Raw genomic sequence first — 27,798 nt, forward strand, 5'->3', positions numbered from 1 at the left:
CTCATCTTTCTGTACTCCTTGATAATGTGAATATATCACGAAAGCGCTCGGACTACGTGTGTTTTTCCTTTTCCTAGTGGACTCTGCATATATATATATGTAAGGGAATGCATGATAAAGTGAAATACTGATTGAGAAATAAATGTAAGGTTGGTGCAGTGTGGCCATAAGTTGGTTGCCCTGTTTCATCAGGGATTGTATGAATATTAATGAGCTTCATGATTATTTTGATGTTATTCTCAATGTTTTCATTTGTGTGTGTGTTTTTTTTTACTATTGAGGATGGCCATTGGATTTTGCTTGAAGTAAGCTAACCCAAAAATGTCCTCTGAAAAGATTATCATTGTTTTTGTCATTATTTTTGTCAGTCACACATATTCCCTTACCTCCATCCCCCACCTGCTCCCTTCCATGTATCGCAATATCATCCACACACAACCATTCTCCACTCACCATTTTTTTTGCTTGAAGTAAGGCAAAGGCGTCCACTGAAAGATTATCATCATTTTTGTCATTATTTGGTACTTAGAGTGAACTGCTTAAACGAGAAAGAAAAGGAGGAGTATAAGAAGAAACTGAAAGAGGAGTGGGAGGGAGTGAAGGATAGAGTAGAACTAGGAGTGGAGGAGGAATGGGGAGTTTTCAAGGAGGGAGTCTTAAGGTGTGCAAAGATGGTGTGTGGAACAAGGAGGGCAGGAGGAAATAAAAGGAAGGGTAGTGAGTCATGGGATGAGGAAGCAAAGAAGGGTGTAGAAGAGAAGAAGCAGGCTTTCATAGATTGGCTACAAATTAGGACGAGGGAATCGTATGAGAGGTACAAAGTAAAGAGAAGGGAAGTTAAGCATAAGATAAAGGAAGGAAAGAGGAGAGCAGATGTGAAATGGGGTAAGAGTATGACAGAAAATTTTGAAAGTAATTAAAAGATGTTTTGGAAAGAAATTAAAAGAGGAAGAGGAGGCGAATCAAGTAGAGAAGAAAAGGTAAAAGGTGCAGATAGAGAGATGATAACAGAAGAAAAGGCAGTGAGAGGAAGGTGGGCAGAGTATTTTAGGGAGTTGCTAAATGTGAAGGAGGATAGGGAGGGAAAGGTAGTTGCAGTGGGAAGTGCTAAGAAAATGTGAGTGATGAATGAGGAAATTGGAGGAGAAATAGTGAAAGATGAAGTGAAAGCAGCTGTGAAGATGATGAGAGCAGGTAAGGCAGTTGGGTTGGATGGATGCCATGCAGAATGTCTGAAAAAAGGAAGTACAGTTATGGTGAACTGGCTGGTGAGGTAATTTAATGTTTGTTTAAGAGGGGGTAGAGTGCTGGAGGACTGGAGGAGTGCCTGCATAGTTCCACTTTACAAGGGAAAGGTGGACAAGTGTGAGTGTAGTAGTTACAGAGGGATCAGCTTGTTGAATGTAGTTGGGAAGACTTATAGGAGGGTCTTGATTGAAAGGATTAGGAGAGGAACAGAGGGAGTAAATGGTGAGGAACAGTGCAGGTTTAGGATGGGTAGGGGTTGTGTAGATTAGATTTTTGTGGTAAGACAGATATGTGAGAAAGCTATAGGAAAAAGTAATGATGTTTTTTGGGCTTTTATGGATTTGGAAAAGGCTTACGACAGGGTAGACAGGAAGGGACTGTGGGAGGTATTGCAAATATATGTGATAGGAGGAAAGCTGTTAAAAGCAGTCAAGAGTTTTTATGAGAGTAGTAGAGCTTGTGTTAGGATTAGAAATGGAGAGAGTGAATGGTTTGAGGTAAAGGTGGGACTTCATCAGGGATGTGTTATGTCGCCCTGGCTGTTCAATCTATACATGGATGGGGTGGTGTGAGAGGTGAATGCAAGGGTAGTGGGTCAGGGATTGGAGATGGTTAAAGAAAATGGAGAAAAGTGGGAGGTGAGCCAGTTGTTGTTTGCTGACGACACTGCGCTTGTAACAGGATCAGAGGAGAGATTGAGGAAGTTATTGACAGAGTTTGAGAAGGTGTGTGAAAGAAGGAAGTTGAAGATAAATGTGGGTAAAAGTAAGGTGATGAGATGTACAAGGGGAGAGAGTGGCAGCAGGCTGGAAGTGAGCATTAAGGGAAAGAGACTGGAGGAAGTGGATAGTTTTAGATACTTGGGTGCGAATGTGGCAGGAAAGGGAGAAGTGGGGATGGAGGTAGAATGTGGATTGAGAGAAATGAGTAAATGCCTCAGTGGATTAAAAATTGTAATGAGAAATAGACATTTGGGAATGGATGCTAAGAGGAGGTTATATGAAGGAGTGATTGTGCCAACAGCACTGTATGGGGCAGAAACGTGGAACATAAGAGAGAAAGAGAGGAGTTTGAATGTGTTTGAGATGAAATGTCTGAGAAGTATGATAAGGGTTACTAGGCTAGATTGAATGAGAAATGTGGAGTTGAGGAGGAGAACAAGGGTGGAGAGGGAGCTGGGAGATAGGGTTGATGAAAGAGTATTAGGATGGTTTGGACATATGGAAAGAATTAGTGATGAAAGATTAGTAGAAGAGGTGTGAAAGGCGGAGGTGGGAGGAGTGAATATGAGGGGGCGTCCTAGGATGAGATGGATGGATGGGGTAAAAGGGGCATTACGAAAGAGAGGAATGTCTGTCAAGGAAGGATGGGAGAGGACAGAAGATAGGGGTGAATGGAGAAGGGTTGTGTATTGATGATGCTGTGATGCATGATGGGTTGGGGGATGGCATTGAGGGAGTATGTATGAGAAAGAAATTGATGCAGCCTGAAGGGATTTTTCCCCATCTCCTTTTCTGCATGGGGGGACAGAGAGGGGGGTCGCCGAATTAATGAAGTGGCCTTGCTGTGGATGTGCTGTGTCTTGCGACACTGCTTCTGACCCAGGGCAGTGGACAAGATGCAGGGATGACCCATCATCCAGGAGGTGCCAAGGTGAGAGGGAGGGAAGAGGGTGGAGGGGAGTGGAGTATGTGGGGTATAGAATAGGTGGGAGTGGTTTCTATGCCTTTTCATTTTTGGCTACCTCCTGTGTAAGGGGGAAAGAAGCCTTTGGTATATGTATGTATGTATTTGGTATTTGCTTGGATTGGCCATATGCTACCCAAAACCATCCAGTTAAGATATCTGTTATGAAAAGATATTGTTGTTCAATTAAAAATTAGGTTAAACTCTTGTCTTGTCATTGAGAATATATATTTAGAAATAAGTATACATACATATACCAGTGGCTTTTCCCCCATACAAAGAAGGTAGCCAAAAAACAAAGGCATAAAATCCACTCCCACCCACTCTATCCCCACATACTCCACTGCCATTCACCCCCCCTCCCTCCCTCTTATCATGGCTCCTCCTGAATGACAGTTCAGAAGCAATGAAGTAAGACATAGCACATCCATAGCAAGGCTGCTTCATTTGATCGGTAAACCCCCGTCCCCTCATGCATAAAAAGAAAATTTGGGAAAATTCCTTCAGACTGCATCAAAATATCATTCACACATTCAGTACTCCCTCACCCCCCATCCCCCACTCATTCCCACGCATCACAACATCATTCATACACAACCATTCTCCACTCAGCCCCAGCTTATGTCTACTCTCTTCCTCAACAGACGTTCCCCTCTTTCCCAATGCCCCGTTTACCCCATCCATCCATTTCATTCTTGGTCACTCCCTCCTGTTCACTTCCTCCAACTCTGCCTTCCAAACCTCTTTTGATCTTTCTTCACTCGTTCTTTCCATGTTCCATAAACCATCCTAATACTCTTCATCAACCCTATGTCCCAACTCCCCTTTCCACACCTGCTCTCCTCACCTCCAACCTAGTAACCCCAACTATACTTCTCAGGCATTTCATCTCAAACACATTCAAACTCCTCCTCTCTTCCTCTCTTATGTTCCATGTTTCTGTGTAAGTAGGTATATTCCAATATGTGTGTAGAATAACCCTGGAAGGAAAGAATGAATTTGTATAAGTATTCAGTAGATTCAAGAAGAGAAATAAGTTGTGATTTTTTTTCTTTTATGTAACCTTGCAGCATTATAAAGGACCGTCATGGTCAGATAATAAAAACCCAGAGTATTCACAATGGGGTATTAGACATTGTTAGGCTGATTTGAAGGCAAGAAAAGGGGGAGGGGAAGAAATGGCAAGGTAGGTGACGACTGTGCATTTCAAGTCATGTCCCAAGGTGATCTGCCTTGGTACAGGAGGAGAAAGCAACAGAGGCTGCAAACCAGGGTTACTGTGTGATGCTTCAAGGTGATCTGAATCTTTGGCTTTCTGTCCGGTCTTTGTATACATGGACCAGGTCATGAACCATACTCCTAATTGGTGTGATTTCAAAGTTGATGCATGGGAAGTCAGATACAAAATATTTTTATGCCACTGAGTCACCAAGTATGGGCATGTGTTCCTCTTTGAATCCACTGTCTGTCTCAAGTGGTCAGGCAAGGCACTGGTTGAGTTATCACTGGGATTGATGATGGCACTGCATGTGAGTTCCTCAAGGAGGCTTTTGTGCCACCCATGGGCATCAAGGAAGCTTTGGTTGATCCAATGCAGCTAGATGACACAAGTGTATCCCTATGGGACCTCTTCATGGATTGGCAAGTTCATGGAATAACCAGTAGAGGAGGTGAGGAGAGGAAAGGAGGAGTGAGGACAATCTTCCTAATACACATGTAGATGCATAAATATGTGGAATAGCTTTGAAAATTATATAGCCCAAGCTCAAACAATACATGAGGTCAAATCTAAATATGATAATTGGAAATTTAGGATGTAGATTAAGTTGGAACTGTATATGAATTTGAGTCTAGGTATGTTAGAAAATTAGAGAATTGGAGGCAAGACCCAATGAGCATTGCTTCTTTCCTCTATACAACAATTAGGTAAATACTGTTAAAAAGTGGGATTTGATATAGGAAAGTAAATAGAAATTTTACTTCTATTTTAGCCTATTACTGCTTTTATCACAGAATTTGCAAAAGAAGAACATATACTTAATAACTTGAATAAGTAATATTCCCAATGCTGCAGATGCACATATCCATATATTTCTCATATCAGCTATAAAACTAAATTTGATGCAGAATGTATAGGTAAATATGAAGGTATTAAACCTTGTCCCTTGTTTTATATTAATTATATACCCAGTAGTTTTATAACTAAAAATTATAGACAAGTGCATTTACTCAATAGTATCATTACAGAGTTCACTAGAATCTATATACAGTACATAACTCTTAATTAGATAGAATGTACTTAATTGTACTTGAATGTACCTGGAATATTTCAAGTACTTTGGTCTAAATACAAGTACAATTAAGCCCAAAAGTACCATTGAATTTTTAAACTCCTAGTACAAGTACATGAAAATCTGTACTCAAGTCCAAGTACAAGTACAAGTACATTTATATGGACCCAACCCTAATACCATAGCTTCATCATGTTCGTGGTTGTGCACTTGTATGTCATTAGGCCTAGGCCTACTACATGATGTACATGTAGTCTAGACCTACATGATGTATGTATCATCATGAGAATAATGTAAACAAACGTGGTTGCCAGGGTCACAGTTATCCAAGTTTTACTGAATCATGAGGTTCTGCCAGACTGAATAGAGCCTTGGACATTAAAGACAGTAAAAGGTATGAACCAGGAAGTTGTGTGCATCTTGTGCATTCACTTGATCAACAACACATCATTTTCCCCTTTGTTTTTGTTGTCATCTTCACAATGTTCAGAGTCTGAAGCAGAATAATTCCCATTGCTAATGTCTCTGTATGTGGGTTCAAACATTTACCCTTGTGACGCAGGTTTGATCTATCAATCCTCAAGGTGATCCCCTGTGAGATCAACTGATTCTGACTAATTAATTTTGCTCAAAGTTTAAGAATTTTCATTATTTCTCTCCAAGAAATATTCCATTTGTGGTGAGTCTGCCATGGTCATCAATACAGTTCACTACATCATTAACGGAAAATGGTGTTGGCGACAGTTTTTTTGCAGATAGATGTTTGGGCAGAGTAAAAATAAAAACAGCCTGGTATCTTCAATTAATGGGGGCAAATTGAAGGAAATATTTTGTTTTAGCTTCTAGGTGTCATTTACCAAACATTCATGCAAAGTATAGATATGCTACTTGTATATGCTTATCATTTATAGCAGTGGGAAATCTAGGAGAATGACCATGATGGGAGAGGATGATGATGAGGTCATAGCAAAAGAGGAGATCCAAGTAGCATGAAAAGAGATGAAAGATACCTGAATTGGTTCAATTATCATGTGGAATGCTTAATGTATGGTGGAGTTGTTACAATGGAATGACTATTGAGGTTGTACCTTGTGTATGTAAGTATAGACAAGTGTATGATCTATCTCCATTGTTTCATCTCTAGCATTGCCGTGCCAAGTCTGTCAGTGTGGTTTTTGTCCCTGGAACCAGGAACAAGCAATCCTCAACCTCCTGGATTGGGTGAATGAAGCCTAAAGAATTCATGGTCACGATGTTGAACATGTGTTTGTTGGTGAGAAAGAATTGGAGAAGAATGTATAGACTAATGTGACAAGTTCTTCTATGATAGGGGTGCACCAGAGGTGATGTATGATTAGGTACAATCCTTGCTTGCATTAAGTGGGAGGGAGTGAAAGGGATATGTGATGGGAGTGAGAAAAATGAAGATGTTCTCTTTCCATGCCTTGCTTTATGAGTAACAGGTGAGTGGATGGGGTGGGCAGGTGGAGGGTAAGAGTAGTATGAGTACTTAATTTGTAATCATTAATTTTTCTAGAATTGTATCTCAGCTATTAGCGGAACTAGATGGTGTATCTTCAGAAGCTGATGTGTTTGTTCTTGGGGCTACTAATCGTCCAGATCTCATTGATCCTGCCCTCCTTAGGCCTGGCCGGTATGATCTACTTTCTTGAAATACTTAACTTTTAGTTGAAGAAATATTGAGTCTTAGACTATTAAATATTATAGAAGCATGATTTTTATTTTATTCTTACTTTGAAAAAGAAAAAGAAATCCTTTAGAATGAATTTTGGAAAATGATAATTGTTACCTATTTTAGGTTTGAAAAGATGGTCTTTCTTGGAGTTTGTGAGGATAAGGCTGGACAGATGAAGATCATGGAAGCTGTTACTTCAAAGTGAGTTAACTTTCAGTTGATAATATTTATTTTATGATGATGATATTTTAAAAACAGTTTGCTATGCATTCAGATTATATAATTTATTTAAGGTATTCATAAAGAGAATTATAGCTCATAGAATATGCAGAGACTAGGTATCTGATATTTCTTTATTTTTCAGAATGCCAATTTCATCCAATGTGAACTTGAAGAAGGTTACTAAAAGCCTCCCTTTGACATTGACTGGTGCTGACTTCTATGCATTTTGCACTGATGCCCTTTATGCTGCCACACAACGAGCCATACTTGCCATAGAAAATGGTAAGTTGATACATATATTCATTTTGTCTTGTTTTATACATATATATACTAACAGCTTTTTCCCACCTTACAAGGGAGGTAGCCAAAGTCAAAATCATAAATTCACTCCTACCCATTTCAACCCCAGATATTCGAGTGCTGTTCACCACCCCTCCCTCCCTCTCTTTTCTTGGCTCCTCATGGATGACGGGCATCCCTGCATCCTGTTCACTGCCCTGGATCAGAAGCAGTGTTGTAAGACACAGCACATCCACAGCAAGGCTTCTTCATTAATTCGGCGACCCCCCCATCTCCGCCCCCTCATGCAGAAAAGGAGAAGACAGGGAAAAATCCCTTCGGGCTGCATCAATTTCTTTCTCATACATACTCCCTCAACCCCCATCCCCCAACCTATCATGCATCACAGCATCATCCATACACAACCCTTTTCCATTCACCCCTATCTTCTATCCTCTCCTGTCCTACCTTAACAGACATTCCTCTCTTTCGTAATGCCCCTTTTACCCCATCTATCCATCTCATCCTAGGACCTCCCCTCATATTCACTCCTTCCACACCTATTTTACTAAACTTTATTCACTCATTCTTTCCAAGTGTCCAAACCATCCCAATACTCTTTCATTAACCCTATCTCCCAATTCCCTTTCCACCCTCACTCTCCTTCTCACCTCCTCATTTCTCACTCAATCCAGCCTAGTAATCCCTACCATACTTCTCAGGGATTTCATCTCAAACACATTTTTGCCTTGAGTTTCACCGAGTTGAAAACCCACAGCTGCGCATTGCCTGGCAATACTCTTTGGGCCCTCCCACAAAGCATTTCTAGGACACTTTGGATTGTTGTCAGTGTTGTATTGTTGTGGAGCAGTTTCTATGACACCAGCTGAAAGTAGTAGGTGGATGGGAGCAGTCACTTGTTGTCAACTCTCTATGTTTGAAAAGGTGTAAGAACTACAATTGAAGTTGATAGAAAAAGATCTTGGGCTCAATCCAGTGACCAAGTGTCAACCCCTCAGGGCTACACTTCCTGATGAAAGTGAGGGGGTTGACAGGTTTTGAAAATGGATATGTCTACTGTCTGTCTTGCAGGACTTGCACAAACAGGTACCTGTCAGTGGTTCTTGTCTTATTATTAGGCTTATTATCTCCTATAAGTATTATTTATTACTTATATGTCCCATAGTTTCATGCAGTTTATATTGACTGTTGCCCCAATTTTTACTGACTGGAAGCCATCAGTCCAACAGTGTGTCAGCAAATCCTTGAGCTCCTCAAGGGTTCTTTAGGAAGAAACATTGTAATACTGTAGGTCAATTTCAGTATCATTGGTTGATGGAAGGAAGAAGAAAAAACAGTCAAGAGTTGCCAACTCTCTGTATTTAAGAAAAAGTAGAGGAAAAGTAGTCAAAACTGATAGAGAACTAGGGACTGGTCCACAGACTGAGCACCAGTCCCTTGGGGCTGCACCTCCATATAGAAGTGGTGGTATTGATGGGATTTGAAGAGAAGGAGCAGGATAAATGAGTCTCTTCAGTGTCTTCCTTGTAGGACCACCTCATGTAGGCTCCCATTTTTTATCACTGCAGTTACATGTGTTATATAAATGTGTACTCTACATATTAGGTGGGAGGGGCACCATGTATGTGAACCAACCTTGCTGTGGATGTACTGTATTTTGTTGTATTGCTTCAGACTGGGACAGTGGATAGGAGACAGGGATGACCCCTCATCCACAAGGAGCTAAGACGAGAGGGAAACAAAGGTAGTGGATGGGAGTGGTGCATGTCTTGACTGGCTACCTCCCATATATGGGAGAAAAATCCTTGGTCTATAAATAAAAATAGACATATATCTGGAAATGAACACAGGCAAAACAGAACAGTTAAATTTGAGGGAGGAGGGGAGAGGTAATCAAGTTACATGCTCAGTACAGATAGATTTGGTATTAATGAGAATATATGAAAAGATGTTTCAGTGATGAGAGTTAGTAAAAACAAAACCTTATGGATGGGAAGTGCTGATCTTTAGATGTGTGTCTAAGAGAGAGAAGAATGCTGGAGGACTGAAGGAGTGTCTGTATAGCTCTGTTTTACAAAGGAAAAGGGGACAAATGTGATTGTAGTAGTTTTAGAGTGTTCAGTCAGTTGAGTGTAGTTGGGAATGTTTATGGGAGGGTTTTGAGTGGATTAGGAAAGGAACAGAGGAAGTAATTGGTAAAGAGCAGTGTGGGTTTAGGAGTGGTATAGGGTGTGTAGTAAGATTTTTATGGTAAGATAGATTTGTGAGAAGGCTTTGGCCAAAGGTAAGGATATTTTTTGGGCCCTTATGTATTTGGAGAAGGCTTATGATAAAGTGGACAGGAAGGCACTGCAGGAGGTATTGCAGTTTCACTTCAAGCCAACACATCCTGCGTATAATAATACTAATGCATAAAATAAACCTATCCCCTCAAGGCAATACAGAAGAATAGTAATATTCTCAAGGAATGATGAGATCAGAATAAAAAGACAACTTTATGCCAGAATAAAAAATGGGGAAACACCTTTGATCTAAATATAATGATATGGCAAGACTGGTTTAAAAGAACACGCATACAGCAAAATGTGACAAAAGAAATTAAAGTTGCCAGACAAGCGAGATCCAACCCAAAGGGCTTCTTCCATCTCTACAGAAAAAATAAGGAAAGGAAGGTCCAATTAGAAATTACAAAGATGTTATGAGAGAATAGGAGAAAAAAATGAGTGAGGCATTTAACAAATATTTTGTCTTGGTGTTTACAAAGGATATGTTAGATAGGGTACCTAACTGCAATCCAATTTTCAGTGGGGATGAAGAAAGTAGACTATTGACATCAGCATTAGTAAGGTAGAAGTAGTCAAACAGATTGATATACTTAAAGCTACAGAATCTGCAGGGCCAGATGAAATTTTTCTGAGACTGCTTAACCCCTTACCTGGCAACTTTTTTTTTTTTTTAAGAAACATTTCATTTTAAGACAACTTTTTTATAGTATTTTTCATACTGATTATGGAAATAACTTTTATTTTTATCTATTACAAATATTTTACTTGAAATTTTATTTTGAAGGTACCATTTCCGGCAAAAATGAGATAACTCATCTTCCTTTTTTTATAGTCTTTTCCCAACTTTAGAATAAAAAATAAAGGGAAATTACACACTCATTTTACTCTTTTTTTATGTCTTGTTTTACAATTGGTAATCCAGGATTTCCAGTGAATGGGAAGCATGTTTTATTCTGACACATCATGTCGACACCAATGTCATAAATCCTCCTCCTCCTCACTTGACAGAGAATAGCCATCATCAGATGAACTTGCACTTTCATCTGATGTATCCAAGCTTCTAATTGAAGCTTCATATTCATTCTCATCTTCTGAGCTTGATATCTGGGTATAATTCATACATACATACATATGTATGTATCTGGGTATAATTCATAGAAAAAAAAAAAAAGAGTGAGTGTATGTGCACAAAAGCAATGAGTCTGCTTCATTTGACTGATGCCCTATCACTAGCAAATGCATCTCAAGGCAGAAGAGACAGCTACCAGACATACAATTCACCAAGTATACTCATTGACAACTAAGAAGGGCCCTAATGCAATGATTATACTCGTCTGTGTCTATTTTTGAAACACGTTTGGATGAGTTTACTTGTTGCACCCTGAAAAAGAAAAATTGGGTGAAGACAAATTTACTTGTCCTTCCCGGTTAAAGAGTTAAAGGCTGTAAATTTGAAATCTACAATCAGTTAACAAATATTTAATAAGTCAATAGACACTGGTTTTGTGCCTATTTCTTGGGGCAGGCAAATTTTGTTCTTGTTTTCATAAAGAGAGATAAATCATCCATATGCAACAACAATTCAATCAGTTTGACATCAGTTTCTCTTGAATCAATAATAGTTAATAGAATCAGAGATCACATTGAGAAACATAATTTGATTCATGACTCACAGCATGGGTTCTCCAAGTGTAAGTCATGTGTGACTAGCCTTCTATCTTATTACACTAATGTCTACAAGGCATCAGATAGCAATGATAGTTACGATGTTATTCACCTTGACTTTAGCAAAGTGGTTGACAAGGTGCCCCCCCAGAGACTACTAAATAAAGTCAAAGTCTATGGCATAGGAGGAAAAATGTTTAAATGTATTAGAGCTTGGATCAGTGACAGAAAACAGTGGGTCACAATAATGTAAAATCTAAATGGGAAAATGTTTCTAGTGGAATTCCCCAGGGTTCAGTTTTGGGTCTGTTATTATTCATTATGGTTGGGAAATGTGGAGTTCCAGGAAAGAATTGTAGTGGAGAGATGATGGTGGAAATGTGTCTAGAAAGAGAGTTGATAATAGCAAATACAGTGTTTCGGAAGAAAGTCAAGCATAAGTACACATGGGAGAGGGTGGTGGAGGGAAGGGTGGTAGATAGAGCGTTAATGGACTATGTAGTGGTAAATAGGATTATGATAGGAAGAGTTAAGGATGTTCATGTGCTAAGGGGAGAGGGTGGGGGAATACCAGATCATTTTTTGGTGGAAGGTAAGTTGAGAGTGGAGGATAGATGGAGGAAGAGGAAAGGGACAAAAGGTAGGGAGGTGCTTAGAGTGAACTCTTTAAATGAAAAGGAAAAGGAGAAGGAGTACAAGAAGAAGCTGAAGGAGGAGTGGGAGGGAGTGAAAGATAGAGTAGAGCTAGGTGTGGAGGAGGAATGGGGATGGTTCAAGGAGGGAGTCACAAAGTGTGCAAAGATGGTGTGTGGAACAAGAAGGACAGGAGGAAATAGGAGAAAGGGTAATGAATGGTGGGATGAGGAAACAAAGAAGGTTGTAGAAGAGAAGAAGTGAGCTTTCACAGATTGGATACAAAATAGGATGAAGGAGTCAAATGAGAGGTACAAAGAAAAGAAAAGTGAAGTAAAGCAAAAGGTAAAGGAGGCAAAGAGGAGAGCAGATGTGAAATGGGGTAAGAGTATGACAGAAAATTTTGAAAGTAATAAAAAGATGCTTTGGAAAGAAATTAAGAGAGGAAGAGGCGAATCAAGTAGAGAAGAAATAGTAAAAGGTGCAGATGGAGAGATGATAATGGAAGAGAAGGCAGTAAGGGGAAGATGGGCAGAATATTTTAGGGAGTTGCTAAATGTGAAGGAGGATAGGGAGGGAAAGATAGTTGCAGTGGGAAATGCTAAGAAAATGAGAGTGATGAGTGAGGAAAATGGAGGAGAAATAAGGAAAGATGAAGTGAAGGCAGTTGTTAAGATGATGAAAGCAGGTAAGGCACCTGGTCTGGATGGATGCCATGCAGAATGTCTAAAAAATGGAGGTACAGTGATGGTGGACTGGCTGGTGAGGTTATTTAATGTTTGCTGGAGAGAGGGTAGAGTGCCGGAGGACTGGAGGAGTGCCTGTATAGTTCCACTTTACAAGGGAAAAGGGGACAAGTGTGAATGTAGTAGTTTCAGAGGGATTAGCTTGTTAAGTGTAGTTGGGAAAGCTTATGGGAGGATCTTGATTGAGAGGATTAGGAGAGGAACAGAGGGAGTAATTGGTGAGGAACAGTGTGGATTTAGATCGGGTAGAGGTTGTGTAGATCAGATTTTTGTGGTAAGACAGATATGTGAGAAAGCTATAGGAAAGGGGAAGGATGTTTTTTGGGCCTTTATGGACCTGGAAAAGGCTTACGACAGGGTAGACAGAAAGGCACTGTGGGAGGTTTTGCGGATATACGGGATAGGAGGAAAGCTTCTAGGAGCTGTCAAGAGTTTTTATGAGAGTAGTAGAGCTTATGTTAGGATTAAAAATGGAGAGAGCGAGTGGTTCGAGGTAAAGGTGGGACTTTGTCAAGGATGCTTTATGTCACCCTGGTTGTTCAACTTATACATGGATGGGGTGGTGCGAGAGGTAAATGCAAGGGTAGTGGGTCAGGGATTGGAGATGGTTAAAGAAAATGGAGAAAAGTGGGAGGTGAGCCAGCTGTTGTTTGCGGACAACACTGCACTTGTGGCAGGATTGGAGAAGGGATTGAGGAAGTTGGTGACAGAGTTTGGGAGAGTGTGTGATAGAAGAAAGCTGAAGATAAATGTGGGTAAAAGTAAGGTGATGAGATGTACAAGGGGTGAAAGTGGCAGTAGACTGGAAGTGAGCATTAAGGGAGAGCGACTGGAGTAAGTGGATAGTTTTAGATACTTGGGTGCAAATGTGGCAGAAAAAGGTGGAGTGAAGGTGGAGGTAGAATGTAGATTGAGAGAAGCACGTAAATGCCTTGGTGGATTAAAAAGTGTAATGAGGAATAGACATTTGGGAATGGATGCTTAGAGGAGACTGTATGAAGGAGTGATTGTACCAACAGCACTATATGGGGCAGAAACATGGAACATAAGAAAGGAAGAGAGGAGTTTGAATGTGTTTGAGATGAGGTGTCTGAGAAGTATGATGGGGTTTACTAGGCTAGATAGAGTGAGAAATGAGGAGGTGAGGAGGAGAACAGGGGTGCAAAGGGGGTTGGGAGATAGGGTTGATGAAAGAGTATTAGGATGGTTTGGACACATGGAAAGAATGAGTGAAGAAAGACTAGTGAAAGAGGTATGGAAGGCAGATGTGGAGGGAGTGAACATGAGGGGACATCCTAGGATAAGGTGGATGGATGGGGTGAAGAGGGGAGTGTCTGTTAAGGAAGGATGGGAGAGGACAGAAGACAGGGGTGAATGGAGAATGGTTGTATATGGATGATGCTGTGATGCATGAGGTGGAATGGGCAGGGGGATGGGGGGTGAGGTAGTGTGTGTGAGCAAATTTTGACGCAGCCTGAAGGGATTTCTCCCCGTCTTCTCCTTTATGCATGGGAGGATGGAGAGGGGGGGTTGCTGATTTAATGAAGCAGCCTTGCTGTGGATGTGCTATGTCTTGCAACACTGCTTCTGACCCAGGGCAGTGGACAAGGTGCAGGGATGACCCGTCATCCAGGAGGTGCTAAGATGAGAGGGAGGGTGGAGGGGTGTGGAGTGTATTCAGGGATGGAATGGGTGGGAATGATTTTATGCCTTTTCCTTTTTGGCTACCTCCCTTGTAAGGGGGAAAAAGCTTTGGTATATGTATGTATGTATATAAACAACTTGGACAATAGGATTAGTAATGTTAGTAAGTTTGCAGATGACACTAAAATAGGACACCATATTAGGTTAGAAGATGCCCAGATTCTGCAGGAAGATGTTAACAATTTGTTCACATGGTCAGTAAAATAGTAAATGGACTTTAATATCTCAAAGTGCAGTATGTTAACCCCTTCCATACGGTGCCGCACACGTAGGCGTCATGGGGAGCGAGTGTATTCGCGAGGCTGCCATATCGGCGTCTTGATTATATTTATTGTAGTCGCCCCTCCATAATGACATTCTTTCCAATTCTTTTGTAATCGCATTTTCTATGGTTATCAAAATTCACGGGTGAAGAGAGAACGATCGATATAAGCGGTGACTATATTTTATGATGCGAGTATTATTACGACACGTCGTACGGCTGGCATTGGCTGCTGCCACCGAGATCCAAGTCCATGACACCTACGTGTGCGGCACCGTATGGAAGGGGTTAAATGTTGGGTTACATAACCCTGAATGCAAATATAACTTAGATAACACATTTTTAGAGAAAACTGAGTGCCAGAGAGACTTGGGAGTTCTAGTGAGTCCTGACCTTAAATCCAGGAAACAATGCATTAGTACCAGGAATAGAGCTAACAGATCATTAGGTTTCATTGCTAGGATTGTCATGCATAGAAGTGTAGAGGTAATTATCAAACTCTATCTGGCATTAGTTAGATCCATCCTTGACTATGCGGTACAGTTTTGGTCTCCATCCCATAGAATGGATATTAATTCACTAGAATCTGTACAGAGGAGAATGACCATGGGCTCAGAATTTTACCTTACAGGTGATCTAATAGAGGTGTTCAAGTGCATTAAAGGCTTTAAAAATGGTGATGCAAACAAAGTCATCATATTAAAACAACAGAGTAGGACTCAAAGTAATGGATTTAAATTGGACAAATTTAGATTTAAGAAGGAAATAGGCAAGAACTGGTTTCCTAATAGAGTGGTCAATGAATTGAATAGACTTAGTAACCACATAGTGAGCACTGAAACTATTGGTTGTTTTAAGAAACAGTTATACAACTTTATCGATGAGGATGACAGGTGATAATGGACATGGAACTGCCTTGTGTAGACCTTATGGTCCCCTACATTCTTATGTTCTTATCCTTCTTTCCTTTCACAAACATACTACCAGTTTCTTCTCTTCCCCTTTGCTTTCATCCACACTGCATCCATGGATATTCAGTAACTCAGTTACAAGGGTTCTGATGAGTCCTTCACCCAAACCTGAGGGTGATCCCTAGGTCTTTCGCTCTGTCCCATTTTGCCTTCCATGATATATTTGGGAATATGTTGACAGGGTGCCTCTCTCACCCTCACCACAGGGGGAGAATAAAAGTTTACATCACTAAATAATTACTTTGTGTCTCTCAGGTAATATGACAGAAGAAGATATGAAATTGGAAGTAGAGGATGAAGACTTCCAGGTTGCTCAAAGACAGCTTTTGCCCTCGGTGTCCCCAGAGGAATTAAGAAGGTACAAATTAATAAAAGAGTCATTCAATACCTGAGTCATACGCATAGACAATGTTTTATTTTATTTATTTATTTTATTTATTTATTTATTATTATTCTTTATTTATTTATTTATCTATTTATATATTATTATTATTTTTTTATTATTATTATTGTTATTTATTTATTTATTTATTTTTTTTTTTTTTTTGTATTATCCAAGAGCAGGGAAAAATATTCATTTTGTATAAAGAAAAAGTTAATGAAGTGGTCAGCTAATAAAGTGAATTCTTAGATGAACACATTATATTCGTACATACCAAAGGGCCTTTCCCCTCTTGTAAGGGATTACCAAGTCCAAGCACACACCCACTACATAAACATGAAAAGTCATTAAGCATCCCTCCCATCTCAGCACATTAATATAGCAAGATACAGCACCTCCACAGCAGGGCCTAACAGCCAGAGCTTGTTTGTGCCCACCACTTCATTATATGATAATTTCCATCCTCATCCATTCCAAATGGTTTATGGAGTATGAGAAGAACATTTTGCCTGAACACCCCCCCACATGTGCCTGGCCTCATAGAGATGTACCTTAGGAAGGTGAGGGTTTTGATAGGTTTTGATGGGTTTTGAAGATGGGCAGCAGAGAATTGATTTTCTCTGACATCTACCTTGCAGGGCTACTATTTTCAGGTACCTAATTAAGAGACCAGTGATAGATACCTGCTTGTGATTGTCCTACAAGATAGACAGTAGAGAGAGTTATCTTTCTGCTGCCCATTTCCATAACCTGGCAACTCCTTCACCCCCTATTTGGAGGTGCAGACCCAAGGGGTAGGTACTTGATCTCTGGACCATGTGTGACCTGTCTTTTTGTTCACTTTCTGGGATAAAACTTGTGTGTTTCTCTTTGTCCTGAGATTTTTTTGAGTAGTATTACTACTTTTTAATTTGTTGCCAAGATTGTATATCATTGTACTGCAAAATTATATTTTGAATCTGTGTGTGCTGAATAAAGGAAAAAATATTTCAATTATTATTCTTTATTGATCCTCACATAAAATATTGTACGTACTGTATATGTCAAAGGAGCTGTTCCTCCTTATAAGGGTGGTATACAGATCAAAGAATACACTAGAGCAGAGAAGGGAGAGAGGCAATTTGTTGACCATTTTCAGAATTATGAAAGGGATGGAAGTTCTCAATAGAGATGACCTATTAAAATGGGACAAAAGAGAAACAAGAGGACACAAAAAGAAACTGAAGAATGACAATTACAGAAGAGACCTGAAAAAAATAGCTTTCCACACAAAGTGATCAATGTCTGGAACAAACTGAACAGAGATTTCAAGAATAAACTGGATGTGGAGAGATACGAAAACTGGTCACAACGAGCATAGCTCCCATCCCGTAAAATACAACTAGGTAAATACATACCCTACACCCATCCCATATCCACCAAAACCCATTCATTTCCTCTCCCATCTTAGCATCTTACACCTTTTCACACTTAGCTAGAACTTGCTACTATCACTACTTTAGCTGGTGACATAGGAACAGTCCCACACCAGTGTGATGCAAACAGGAGTCCAAAGCTTCTTTGCAGAGATATACAGGATGGCCCAAGGACTGTTACTTGCTGCTGTGGGTGTGCAGGTTTTTCATTCAGTGAAACTTGAGGCAATAATTATTATTATTTTGTATCTTTGCTTGCTTGACAGATTTCTTGCATTCAGTGCAAGACAAAAAAGACAACAGATGTGTGTGGGATAGGTGAAGGATGGGAGTATGCTTTGGCTGTGTCACCCTGACTTGTAATGGGGAAAGGGACTTTGGTAAATGTATATGTATGTATAGAAAGTGCATATATATGTATAGGAAAGGAAATAGGTATGAGTAAAGATTGGTTGTGTATGGATGATATATTGACACAGCCTGAAGGGATTTCTCCCCATCTTCCCTATTTCCTGCATGAGGGGATGAGGAGGGAAGGTTGCTGTGTAAATGAAGTGGCCCTGCTGTGGATGTACTGTGTCTTGCTGCATTGCCTCTGACTCGGGCAGTTAGCAAGAGACAGGGATAACCATTCATGAGGAGCTAAGATGAGAGGGAAACAATGGGTGGTAGATGGGAATGGAATGGGTAGTGGGGGAGTGCCTTGGCTGGCTACCTCCCTTATAAGTGGGAGGAGGACCATAGTATACAGATATGTATGTATGTATGTATCCAATGGCCCCCTTTACCCCATTCATCCACATTGTTCTCAGTCTTCCTCACAAGTTTATCCCATCCACCTCTGTTTTCCACACACTTTTTTGCTTATCTGGCTTCACATTCTTTCCATATGCCCAGACCATCACAGCACTCTTTGACGTATCTTATTCGACAAAGCTCTTTCCACCCCCCATGCTCTGCCTCACCTTTACATTTATCACTCTGTCATGTTTCTCAAACACTGAAGTGGAGGAGGTAAGTGGAAGATAAATAGAGAACTTCAAAGAATTGTTGAATTTAGAGGAGGATTGAGAAGATCTTATTTTGACAATGGGTGATATCAGAAGAATAGGTATGATGTGAGGGGAGAATGAAATTACTGTAACAGAAGAGGAGGTACAAAGATTATTGAGAGATGAAAGATGGGAGTGCACCTGAAGTGGAAGGTTGTCATTGGAATGTCTGACAAAGGGTGTAGTTACAGTGGGATGGTGAAATTGTTTAATGTATGTAAGGGAGTGCAAAGAGAAGATTATATGAAGGGGTGATTGTGGCTAGAACATTGTATGGGGCAGAGACCTGGAATTTGAGGAAGACAGAAAGAAGAAATATAAATGTGTTTGAGAACTATGGTGGGGATTACAAGGATGGATAGAGTGAGAAATAAAGAGGTGAAGAGGAGAGTGGGGGTTGAAAGAGAGCTGGCAGATAGGGCTGGTCAAAAAATACCAGGATGACTGGCATATATAAAGAATGAGTGAGGAAGGACTAGCAAAATGTGTGGATGGAGTGAACTTCAGGGGAAGACTGAGAATGAATGAGATAGATAAATGGGGTGGAGGTGGCCTTGAGTAAAATGGATTTTTGTTAAGCAAGGAAAGGAGAAGAAAAGAGATATGAATGAAGAACGATTGAGAATGGACTACAAATTGATGTGGCCTGAAATGATGTCCCTTCATCTCTATTTTCACTTGAGGGGATCAAGATGGAGGGCCACCATGTAAATGAAGCAGTGGGGCCCTGCTGTGGATGTGCTGTGTCTTGCTGCATTGCTATTGAACTCGGTAGTGGATGGGAGTGGGGGTGGATGCATGCCTTGGGCACCTACCTCCCTTATATGGGGGAAGAAGCCTTTTGGTAAATAAATGGGTAGATAGTGTACATACATACATCTACCAAAGGCTTTTTGCCCCTTACAAGGGAGGTAGCCAAAGTCAAAGAAATAAATCCACTCCCACCGATTTCATCCCAACATACTCCACTCCCATTCACTATCCCTTCCTCCCTCTTTTCTTGGCTCCTTCTGGATGACGGGTCATACCTGCATCTCGCCAACTGCCCTGGGTCAGAAGCAATGCAGCAAGACAGCACATCCACAGCAAGTCTGCTTCATTTAATGGGCAACCCCCCTCTCTCTCCCCTCATGCAGAAAAGAGAAAATGGGAAGAAATCCCTTCAGGCCGTGTCAAAATATAGATAAAGGAGGGAAATATACCTGTGAATTGGAGGTGCACACGTCTAATTCTATTATACAAAGTGAAAGGGGACAGTTATGATTGTAGAAGTTTCAAGGGGATCATCATAGTTGTGTTAAATGTTCTGTATACTGTAGTTTGAAATAGGTTGTGTGCCAGGGTTGTTAAGGGTTTGACTTACTGAGTTCATACTGATTTCTTGATTCTTATTCCATTGCTAGGGTATCTCTTTGGGACCACATATCATTGGGTGTTCTGCATTTGTCTTCAAATTCATCATATACTTACAGGATATTTCTTTGTTTTCTGTTCATTATTGGTAAATTTTAGGACCAAGAATCTTGGGTAGTCCAAGTTGAGGGTGATGTAGGAGTTGAGGAAGATGAAGGGTGATCATTGTCTAATGTGCCTTCACTGTGGTTTCTAATAAAATCCAGCTTCATAGGAACATTTTTATTGAATAATACACCAGGTCATGAGGAGCTACTCTAATAGTACCATGATTAACATGTGATAATGAATTTGTGCTTCCCATGCACTAGAGAAAGTGGTGGTTATGTGGCGGCTTGTGGCAGAGGACAAGAGCAGGGATTGGCAGTAATGTTCTGTGTGTTATACATTTATTCAAGGATTTCTTTATGCATTTGTGAAGGTATCTTGGCTATGCATAAATATCAATATGTCAGCATACCTGCAAAAACATGTACATATGTATATGCATGCATATATGGTATATATATGCATGCATGCATATATACATAGATACATGCATACTTATGAATACATACATACAAATACATACAACTTACATGTATATATGCAAAGATACATGTCAAATGTTCATTTCTGCATAATATGGACAATATATATATATATATATATATATATATATATACACACATATATAAATATACATATACATATTTGATTATGTGTATATGTGTGTAAATATGTGTGTTTATGTGTTTGTGTGGATGCATATGTACATGATAGTTCCAAAATCATACATAAACCTAAATATTAGAATAATTATGTCCATATAATCTTGTTTGTATACATGTATATGCATACATTCATGACTGTATATATATATATATATATATATATATATATATATATATATATATATATATATATATATATATATATATATATATACTTATCTACCTAGTTATGTGTGTGTGTGTGTTATGTGTGCATGGGTTTTTACTTCATTGTAATGTACTAGATAACAGCCATGCACATGGGGCTTTGTATCCTTGTTCCCACTGAGCAGAATTAGCCATAAATTGTTTATAGTCTTTGATTGGACTATCCCTTCTTATAGGCTGTTCCTGTGTGTGTGCACGTGTGTGTGTATATATGTAAGTGTGTGTGTTTGTATTTTGTATTCACATTCTTCCATTCTAATGTATATACAGTCTGCACATACATTTAAATATATCCATGTCCAGGCTTATGTACACCAGTATTTCTTTGCATTTGTACATATTTTAAAACATATAATTAGGTATACATCTTTATACATGTGCCATATGTGTGTATTATATCAGAGGTCTGCTTGTATGTATGTATGTATTTATGTATGTATATAGGTATGTATATCTGATTTTAGTATGTGCTGGTATGAATCTATGGTGATATGTAAGAACAAAAGTAATTCTGAAATGTGTCAAGCTATGAAGTCATGGGATTATAACATATTTTTGGTATTTTTTATTCCTCTTTTATTTTCTGCCTTCTTTGAAGCCTTATAACTACTCGTATAGCTCTAGGCATTATTCATTTCAGGATCCCTTCTTGACATCTTCTCCCCCCCTCTTTCTCTCTCTCTGTTTCTCTGTGTATGGAGTATTGACTGCACGTTTTATGTATTCATTTTCTTTTTAGGGATTTTAGTAACATCCCTGTGGGCCAAGTTATTCAGCCATATTTTATGATTGGAGACTAATCTTTACTCAAAAAAGAATGGTGAACTCTTTTAGTCTTTACTATCCCCACCATTGTGCTGCTTTCCTAAATTTCTCCTTGATCACTTCTATAACTCCTCTTTGGTGTGATATTGTCTCCAAGATAGAAGTGATGGTTATTGCTGACAATATACTGAATACTATCTCAGTTTTAATGCTTACATAAGACTGTGAGCCTCTGTCATCCAAATTCAGTTAAAATAAAAAAAGTAAAGTTGCTCGTTGGGTTCATATGCCATCATAGCTGCCACATATCACAATGCAAAGCAAGGGAAAAAGATGCTTGTGGTAGTTACCCCCCTCCCCCTGCCTGCAGCCTCCAGTGTGCCAAGGTGTTGGTACTTGATCCAGAATTTCTGGGCAATCCCATTGGCTGTTCTTGATCTTCTTAGATGAAGATGGGGTCGCTGTTGGCATCCCCGAAGACAGTCACCAGTTCAATCAGACCCTTGTCCTTCTCGGGATCGAGGCCGTAGCGCTGAGCGTTGTTGGTGAGGTCCCTCTTGAGGCAAATGATGGGTTCAGTTCGAACCATGCACTGCATGGCATGAACCATTGCTCCGTACTTCTGAACCAGAGGATGTATTGCCTGCTTGCCCACATTCTTCTGCAAGAAAGGATAAGCAGGAAGACATGAGGGGTTGGAAATGGATAAGTGTGTTAATGTTACATAGCTATGAGCATATAAGACACTGTTGTGGATGTCAGTGTTGTAAAGATGGATGTCATTGTTGTGGTAGTAGTCACATTTCTCCATGGCCACAGTTGTTTTGCACTACAATTGCTTGAAATTTCAGAACTGTTATTTCTGTCATGTTTTTATATATATATTACATATATATACATATATATATATATATATATATATATATATATATATATATATATATATATATATATATATATATATATACACACACACACACACACACTTTCACCAAATGGACGGCGAGAACTGGTGTTCCAAAGAAAAAGGAAAAACTACGTGGATCTCAACATCCAGGAAGTGCCTTTTTGTATTTATAGGGAAGGGGAGTGCTCGTGGAATAGTGGGGAAGTGATAGAGAAGGAGAAGGGAAGGGATATTGAGGGAAATGGAAGGAAATGAGGAAGGGGAGGACTTGGTCCAAGAGTCCAGGCGGCTTGTAAACAAACGCCGAACGGATGACTTGGATTTCGATGATGGGACTAACAAAATTGTAAAGATCAGAAACATAGATAAGAGCAGTTCAATGGAAGGTGAGGATAATAATTTCCAAGGATTTAATGAGGGGGCGGCGGATGCCACCCTCCCCCGACTGGCAAAACTGGAGGAAAAACTTGAACAAATGACTGAGCATTGGGAGATTAGGTTTGGCAAAATGTCAAAAATTGCCGAGAGGTTTGAAAAATTGGAAGAACTAGAGAAGGCGAACAAAAACTTAACTGATGAAATAGAAGACCTAAAAAGACAGTTAAGAGAATTAAAAGTGGAGAATGAAGAATTGAAAAAGAACAATAGAGACAATAAAGAAACAATAGCAAAGGAGGCAGAGGGGTGGAGGAAGATACAAGAAAATAGTAAAGTTGCATTTTCTGATATAATTAAACAGCAAATGAAAGAACAAACTGAAGACTCAGTTATCAAAGTGATGAGACAGAAGGAGAATATTGTAAGAGACTTAGCAGACAAAAAGAAATGTATAATTATATTAGGAATGGAAGAGAAACATAACCCAGATAGAACCACAAGAATCAAAGAGGAAAATGAAAAAGTAAGAAATTTACTAGAATTAGTTCAGGAAGATGAGCCAGAAATAATTAAACAAATCGAAGAGAAGTTCAGACTCCGGAAATATAGTACAGACAAGACCAGACCAATTAAGATCAAATTCAGGTCACAAACGACGGCAGAGAATATCTTGTCCAAAACAGGGAAACTAGCAACAAGTGAACAATATAAAAAGGTATGGATAAAAAGGGAAATGAATAAAGAGGAAAGAGAGGAGGAAATAAGAAAAAGACATGAAGCTAAGAAAAAAAAAAACGAGACCAGAACGGAGACAGAAAAACAAGAATTCTACTGGAGAGTAGTGAATATGAAATTGAAGAAATGGAAAATAACAGAGAGAAACACAAAAGAAACAGAGAATACAATGGAAATAACAGAAAGTTAAAAGTATCCTACACAAATATAGATGGATTAATAACAGGACTGAATGAACTGAACAAATATCTGAAAGAAAAAGATCCGGACATAATGGGAATTGTTGAGACAAAATTAAAAGGTCCACTACCACCCAACAGCATAGGACACAATGCATATAATTATTGGATTAGAAACAGAGAGAAAAAACAAGGGGGTGGAGTTATGTTCCTGACTAAGAAGGATATAAGCGTGAAGAGTGTCACATATGGGAACAATAGAGTAGAGATGATCATGATAGAAGTAGAAGATAGAGATAAGAAGAGCAGAAAGTTAGTAATAAACTACGTGCCCCCAAAAACAGCCTCGTGGGAAGAGAATGAACATAAAAGCATGTTAGAAGACACAAGAATAACACTAAACAAGATAATGGAAGATGGAGGAAGAATAGTTATGATGGGCGACTATAATTGCAAAGAAATATGCTGGGAAGAGATGACCGTAAAGGGTGGAGAAGACTCATGGGGAAGTGTTCTACTTGAGATGATTATTGACCACACAATGACACAATGGATCCAAGAGAACACTAGGTATATAAATGAAGAAGAACCATCGAGACTAGACCTAATAATCACATCAGAACCTGAAATAGTGGAAAAGATAGAATACCAGGCACCAATAAGCAAAAGTGACCACATACTGATAGAACTAGAACTAAATGAGAAAAAATACATGAAAAGAAATGAACAATATAGAAAAGGAAGATTGATGTATGAAAAAGCAAATTTTGATCAAATAAGAGAATTCTTCCAAAATGAAAACTGGGAAAGAATACACAAAGAAGATACAACAGTAGAAGAGAAATGGAATATTTTGACAAAAATCTATAAAAAAGGAGTAGAAAAGTATGTCGCAAGACAAAAACAAGAAAAAGAATATGTAAAGTGCTGGTACAATAAAAGTTGTAGGGAGATAAAAGACAAAAGAGACAAAGCCTCGGCCAAATGGAAGAAAAACAGAAGACCAGAAAAATGGAAAATATATACTTGTTGTAGAAATGAATATGTACAAGCGTGCAGAGAGGAAAAGAGAAAATATGAAAAAGATGTCATAGAAAAATGTAAAGATCAACCAAAACTATTCTACAGATTTGTAAACAACAAACTGAAAAACAAACAAGATTTGGAGAAATTAAGACAAGGAGGAGTTGAATACACAGAGGAAATTGAAATGGCGGAAATTATGAACAAACATTTTAAATCTGTGTTTACAAGGGAGAACATACAACCTGAAGAGAACGAATGGAAAGAGAAAGTCCCCCCTATGGAAGAAATAGAAGTAACAAAGAATGAAATATTGAACCACTTGAGTAATCTTGATGTCAGAAAATCGCATGGACCAGATGAAATAGCAAACTGGATTCTGAAAGAATGCAGGAATGAACTGGCAGACATAATACATAGCATAATAAACAGTTCCTTGAAAGAAGGTAAAGTTCCAGAAGATTGGAAAAAAGCAAATATAGTACCTATATATAAAGGGGGAAATAAAGAAGACTAACAACTATAGGCCAGTCTCTCTAACAAGTACAATAGCAAAAATTTGTGAAAGAATTGTCAAAAATAGATGGGTAAAATATTTAGAAAAAAACAATGTGCTAAATCCAAGACAATTTGGATTCAGACAAGGACGATCATGCGTCACCAATTTAATATGTTTCTATTCAAGGCTAATAGATATAATACAAGAAAGAGATGGATGGGCTGATTGTGCATTTCTAGACCTAAAAAAAGCTTTTGACAAAGTACCACATAAGAAGTTGCTTAAGAAATTAGAAACTGAAGGAGGAATACAGGGCAAACTGCTAAATTGGATGGAAGACTTTTTGCAAGAAAGAAAAATGAGAGTAGTGATAAGAGACCAACACTCAAAATGGGATGAAGTAATAAGCGGTGTTCCACAAGGAACAGTTCTGGCCCCAATAATGTTTGCTATATATATTAATGATATGGATGAAGGAATTGAAATCTATATGAGCTTCTTTGCAGATGATGCAAAACTATTGAAAAAAGTGAACACGGAAGAAGATTGTGAATCACTACAGAGAGATCTAAATAAAGTACAGGAATGGAGTAGGAAGTGGGAGATGGAGTTCAATACAAAGAGGTGTAGTATAATGGAATTTGGAAAAAGTAAAAACAGAATAACAGGATCATATAAATTGGGAGAAGAAGGAATAAAAATAGTAGAAAATGAGAAGGACCTGGGAGTCATTGTTATGAATAATATGTCACCTGAGAAACATATAAATAAGATTTTTGGAGAAACCTATAATTTAATAAGAACAATCAAAGTTGCATTTACATACCTGGATGAAGAAATGGTGAAGAAAATTCTAATCACCCTGATAAAACCAAGATTGGAATATGCAGCAACGATATGGTCACCAAGTACAAAAAAATGTATAAAAAAAACTTGAAAGAATACAAAGAGCAATTACAAAATTGGCACCTACACTCTCAAAACTATCATATGAAGAGAGACTAGCAAAACTTGAACTACAGACACTAGAGCAAAGAAGAGAGAGAGGAGATTTGATAGCTATTTACAGAATCATGAAAGGCATAGAAATTACTGATAGAGAGAATCTGATAAAATGGGATGACAGAAATACAAGAGGACATGGAAAGAAAATAAAAAAAGACAGCTATAGAAGAGACCTGAAAAAGAACAGCTTTCCTCACAGAGTAATAGACAGTTGGAACAAGTTAGATGAGAAAGTGGTGTGTGCAAAAACAATACATGAATTTAAAAATAGTTTAGATAAAATGAGATATGAAGACGGGACACTCACGAGCATAGCTCCCCTTCCCGTAAAATACAACTAGGTAAATACAACTAGGTAAATACACACACACACACACACATATATATATATATATATATATATATATATATATATATATATATATATGTATATATATGTATATATATGTATATATATGCAGAATATATACCATTCGTTCTACTACCCTTCTCGACTCCTGACTCACCAAAAACAGAAGCGCTGGTAATTACTAAAAAAAATACACTCGATCATAAGAATACTGGGCCAGGGACTTGGTGTAAAGGTGATACATTCTCAGCTCTAGTCCACCAAAAATCAATACTTGACATACTAGTTCAATATTTTGGTCATACGAAAGGACTAGGGACTTACTGAAATAGCGGTGCATTCGTCGATCATGTCCATGAGAACACCCCTCTGTTCTTCATCTGGTACTGCCTTTTTCATGAGGACGTCAACGTTATCTTCGTCCCAGGTTCCATCTTCGTTCAGCTAAATGCAAAGAAAACGGTTAGAACTCGCCAGCCATTTAACAAGACAATAAATTTTTGGAAATTGAAATTTGCATGCACGTGAATATAGGTGTGTGGTATTGTACAGCTATATTGGTTATTATTCTCACTTGCAGAAAATACCGAAAGAACTACAGCATTGTCTTATAATTTTTTCCATTGTTTGCGGGGCTACTCGCTCGGACTTTTAACCTTGCAGGTGGTCCTGAACAGTTCATATTCATGGTTTGTTGTCCACGCAATGCCAATGTTATTAGCGGCGGTGCCCTGAGATCAGAGAAGGGCGGAAGGCATTAATCAACTGCAGGCGGCGCCAGCGGGAGGAAGGTGAAGTTTGTTTCGAAAGGGGAAACGGTTAGGTGCCGCGCCACCCCTGCCGCGGTAGATGTGGTTGGCCGAGTCCTACGCGAAGAATGGCCGTGGCTCTACACTCGTCTAGCAGGTAGTGGCGGAGGGGATGTTGCACCTCGGCCCCACAGATTTTGCTGCGTTCGTAATATCTCTTCCCGCGCGCACTTGACACCAACAACGATATCCTAGGCGGATCCTGTGGACGGTAGATTCCGCCCTTCAACCCGGAGGCAGGTGGACTGCCTTGTACCT

The 27,798-nt window shown here is 39.1% G+C and overlaps 2 protein-coding genes across 2 annotated transcripts in view; one reads left to right on the plus strand and one right to left on the minus strand.

Annotated features, from left to right (window-relative positions):
* Pex6 (peroxisomal biogenesis factor 6) overlaps window positions 1-20,903 on the plus strand; it is a 44,711-nt gene extending 23,808 nt beyond the window's left edge. Inside the window, exons 9-12 of the mRNA XM_076173279.1 lie at window positions 6,763-6,879; window positions 7,045-7,122; window positions 7,286-7,425; window positions 15,965-20,903. Coding sequence (XP_076029394.1) covers window positions 6,763-6,879; window positions 7,045-7,122; window positions 7,286-7,425; window positions 15,965-16,101 — 472 coding nt within the window. The 3' untranslated portion in view covers window positions 16,102-20,903. The remainder of the gene's footprint in view (window positions 1-6,762; window positions 6,880-7,044; window positions 7,123-7,285; window positions 7,426-15,964) is intronic.
* Window positions 20,179-27,798, minus strand: part of LOC143018147 (uncharacterized) — a 28,895-nt gene continuing 21,275 nt past the window's right edge. The window contains exons 5-6 of the mRNA XM_076173283.1: window positions 27,056-27,175; window positions 20,179-22,317 (exon numbers count right to left, since the gene is read on the minus strand). Of these exons, the coding sequence (XP_076029398.1) occupies window positions 22,099-22,317; window positions 27,056-27,175 (339 nt within the window). The 3' untranslated portion in view covers window positions 20,179-22,098. The remainder of the gene's footprint in view (window positions 22,318-27,055; window positions 27,176-27,798) is intronic.

This window comes from Oratosquilla oratoria, chromosome 34 (genome assembly GCF_046742065.1).
Source record: "Oratosquilla oratoria isolate Oo_2021 chromosome 34, ASM4674206v1, whole genome shotgun sequence".
NCBI classification, from domain to species: domain Eukaryota; kingdom Metazoa; phylum Arthropoda; class Malacostraca; order Stomatopoda; family Squillidae; genus Oratosquilla; species Oratosquilla oratoria.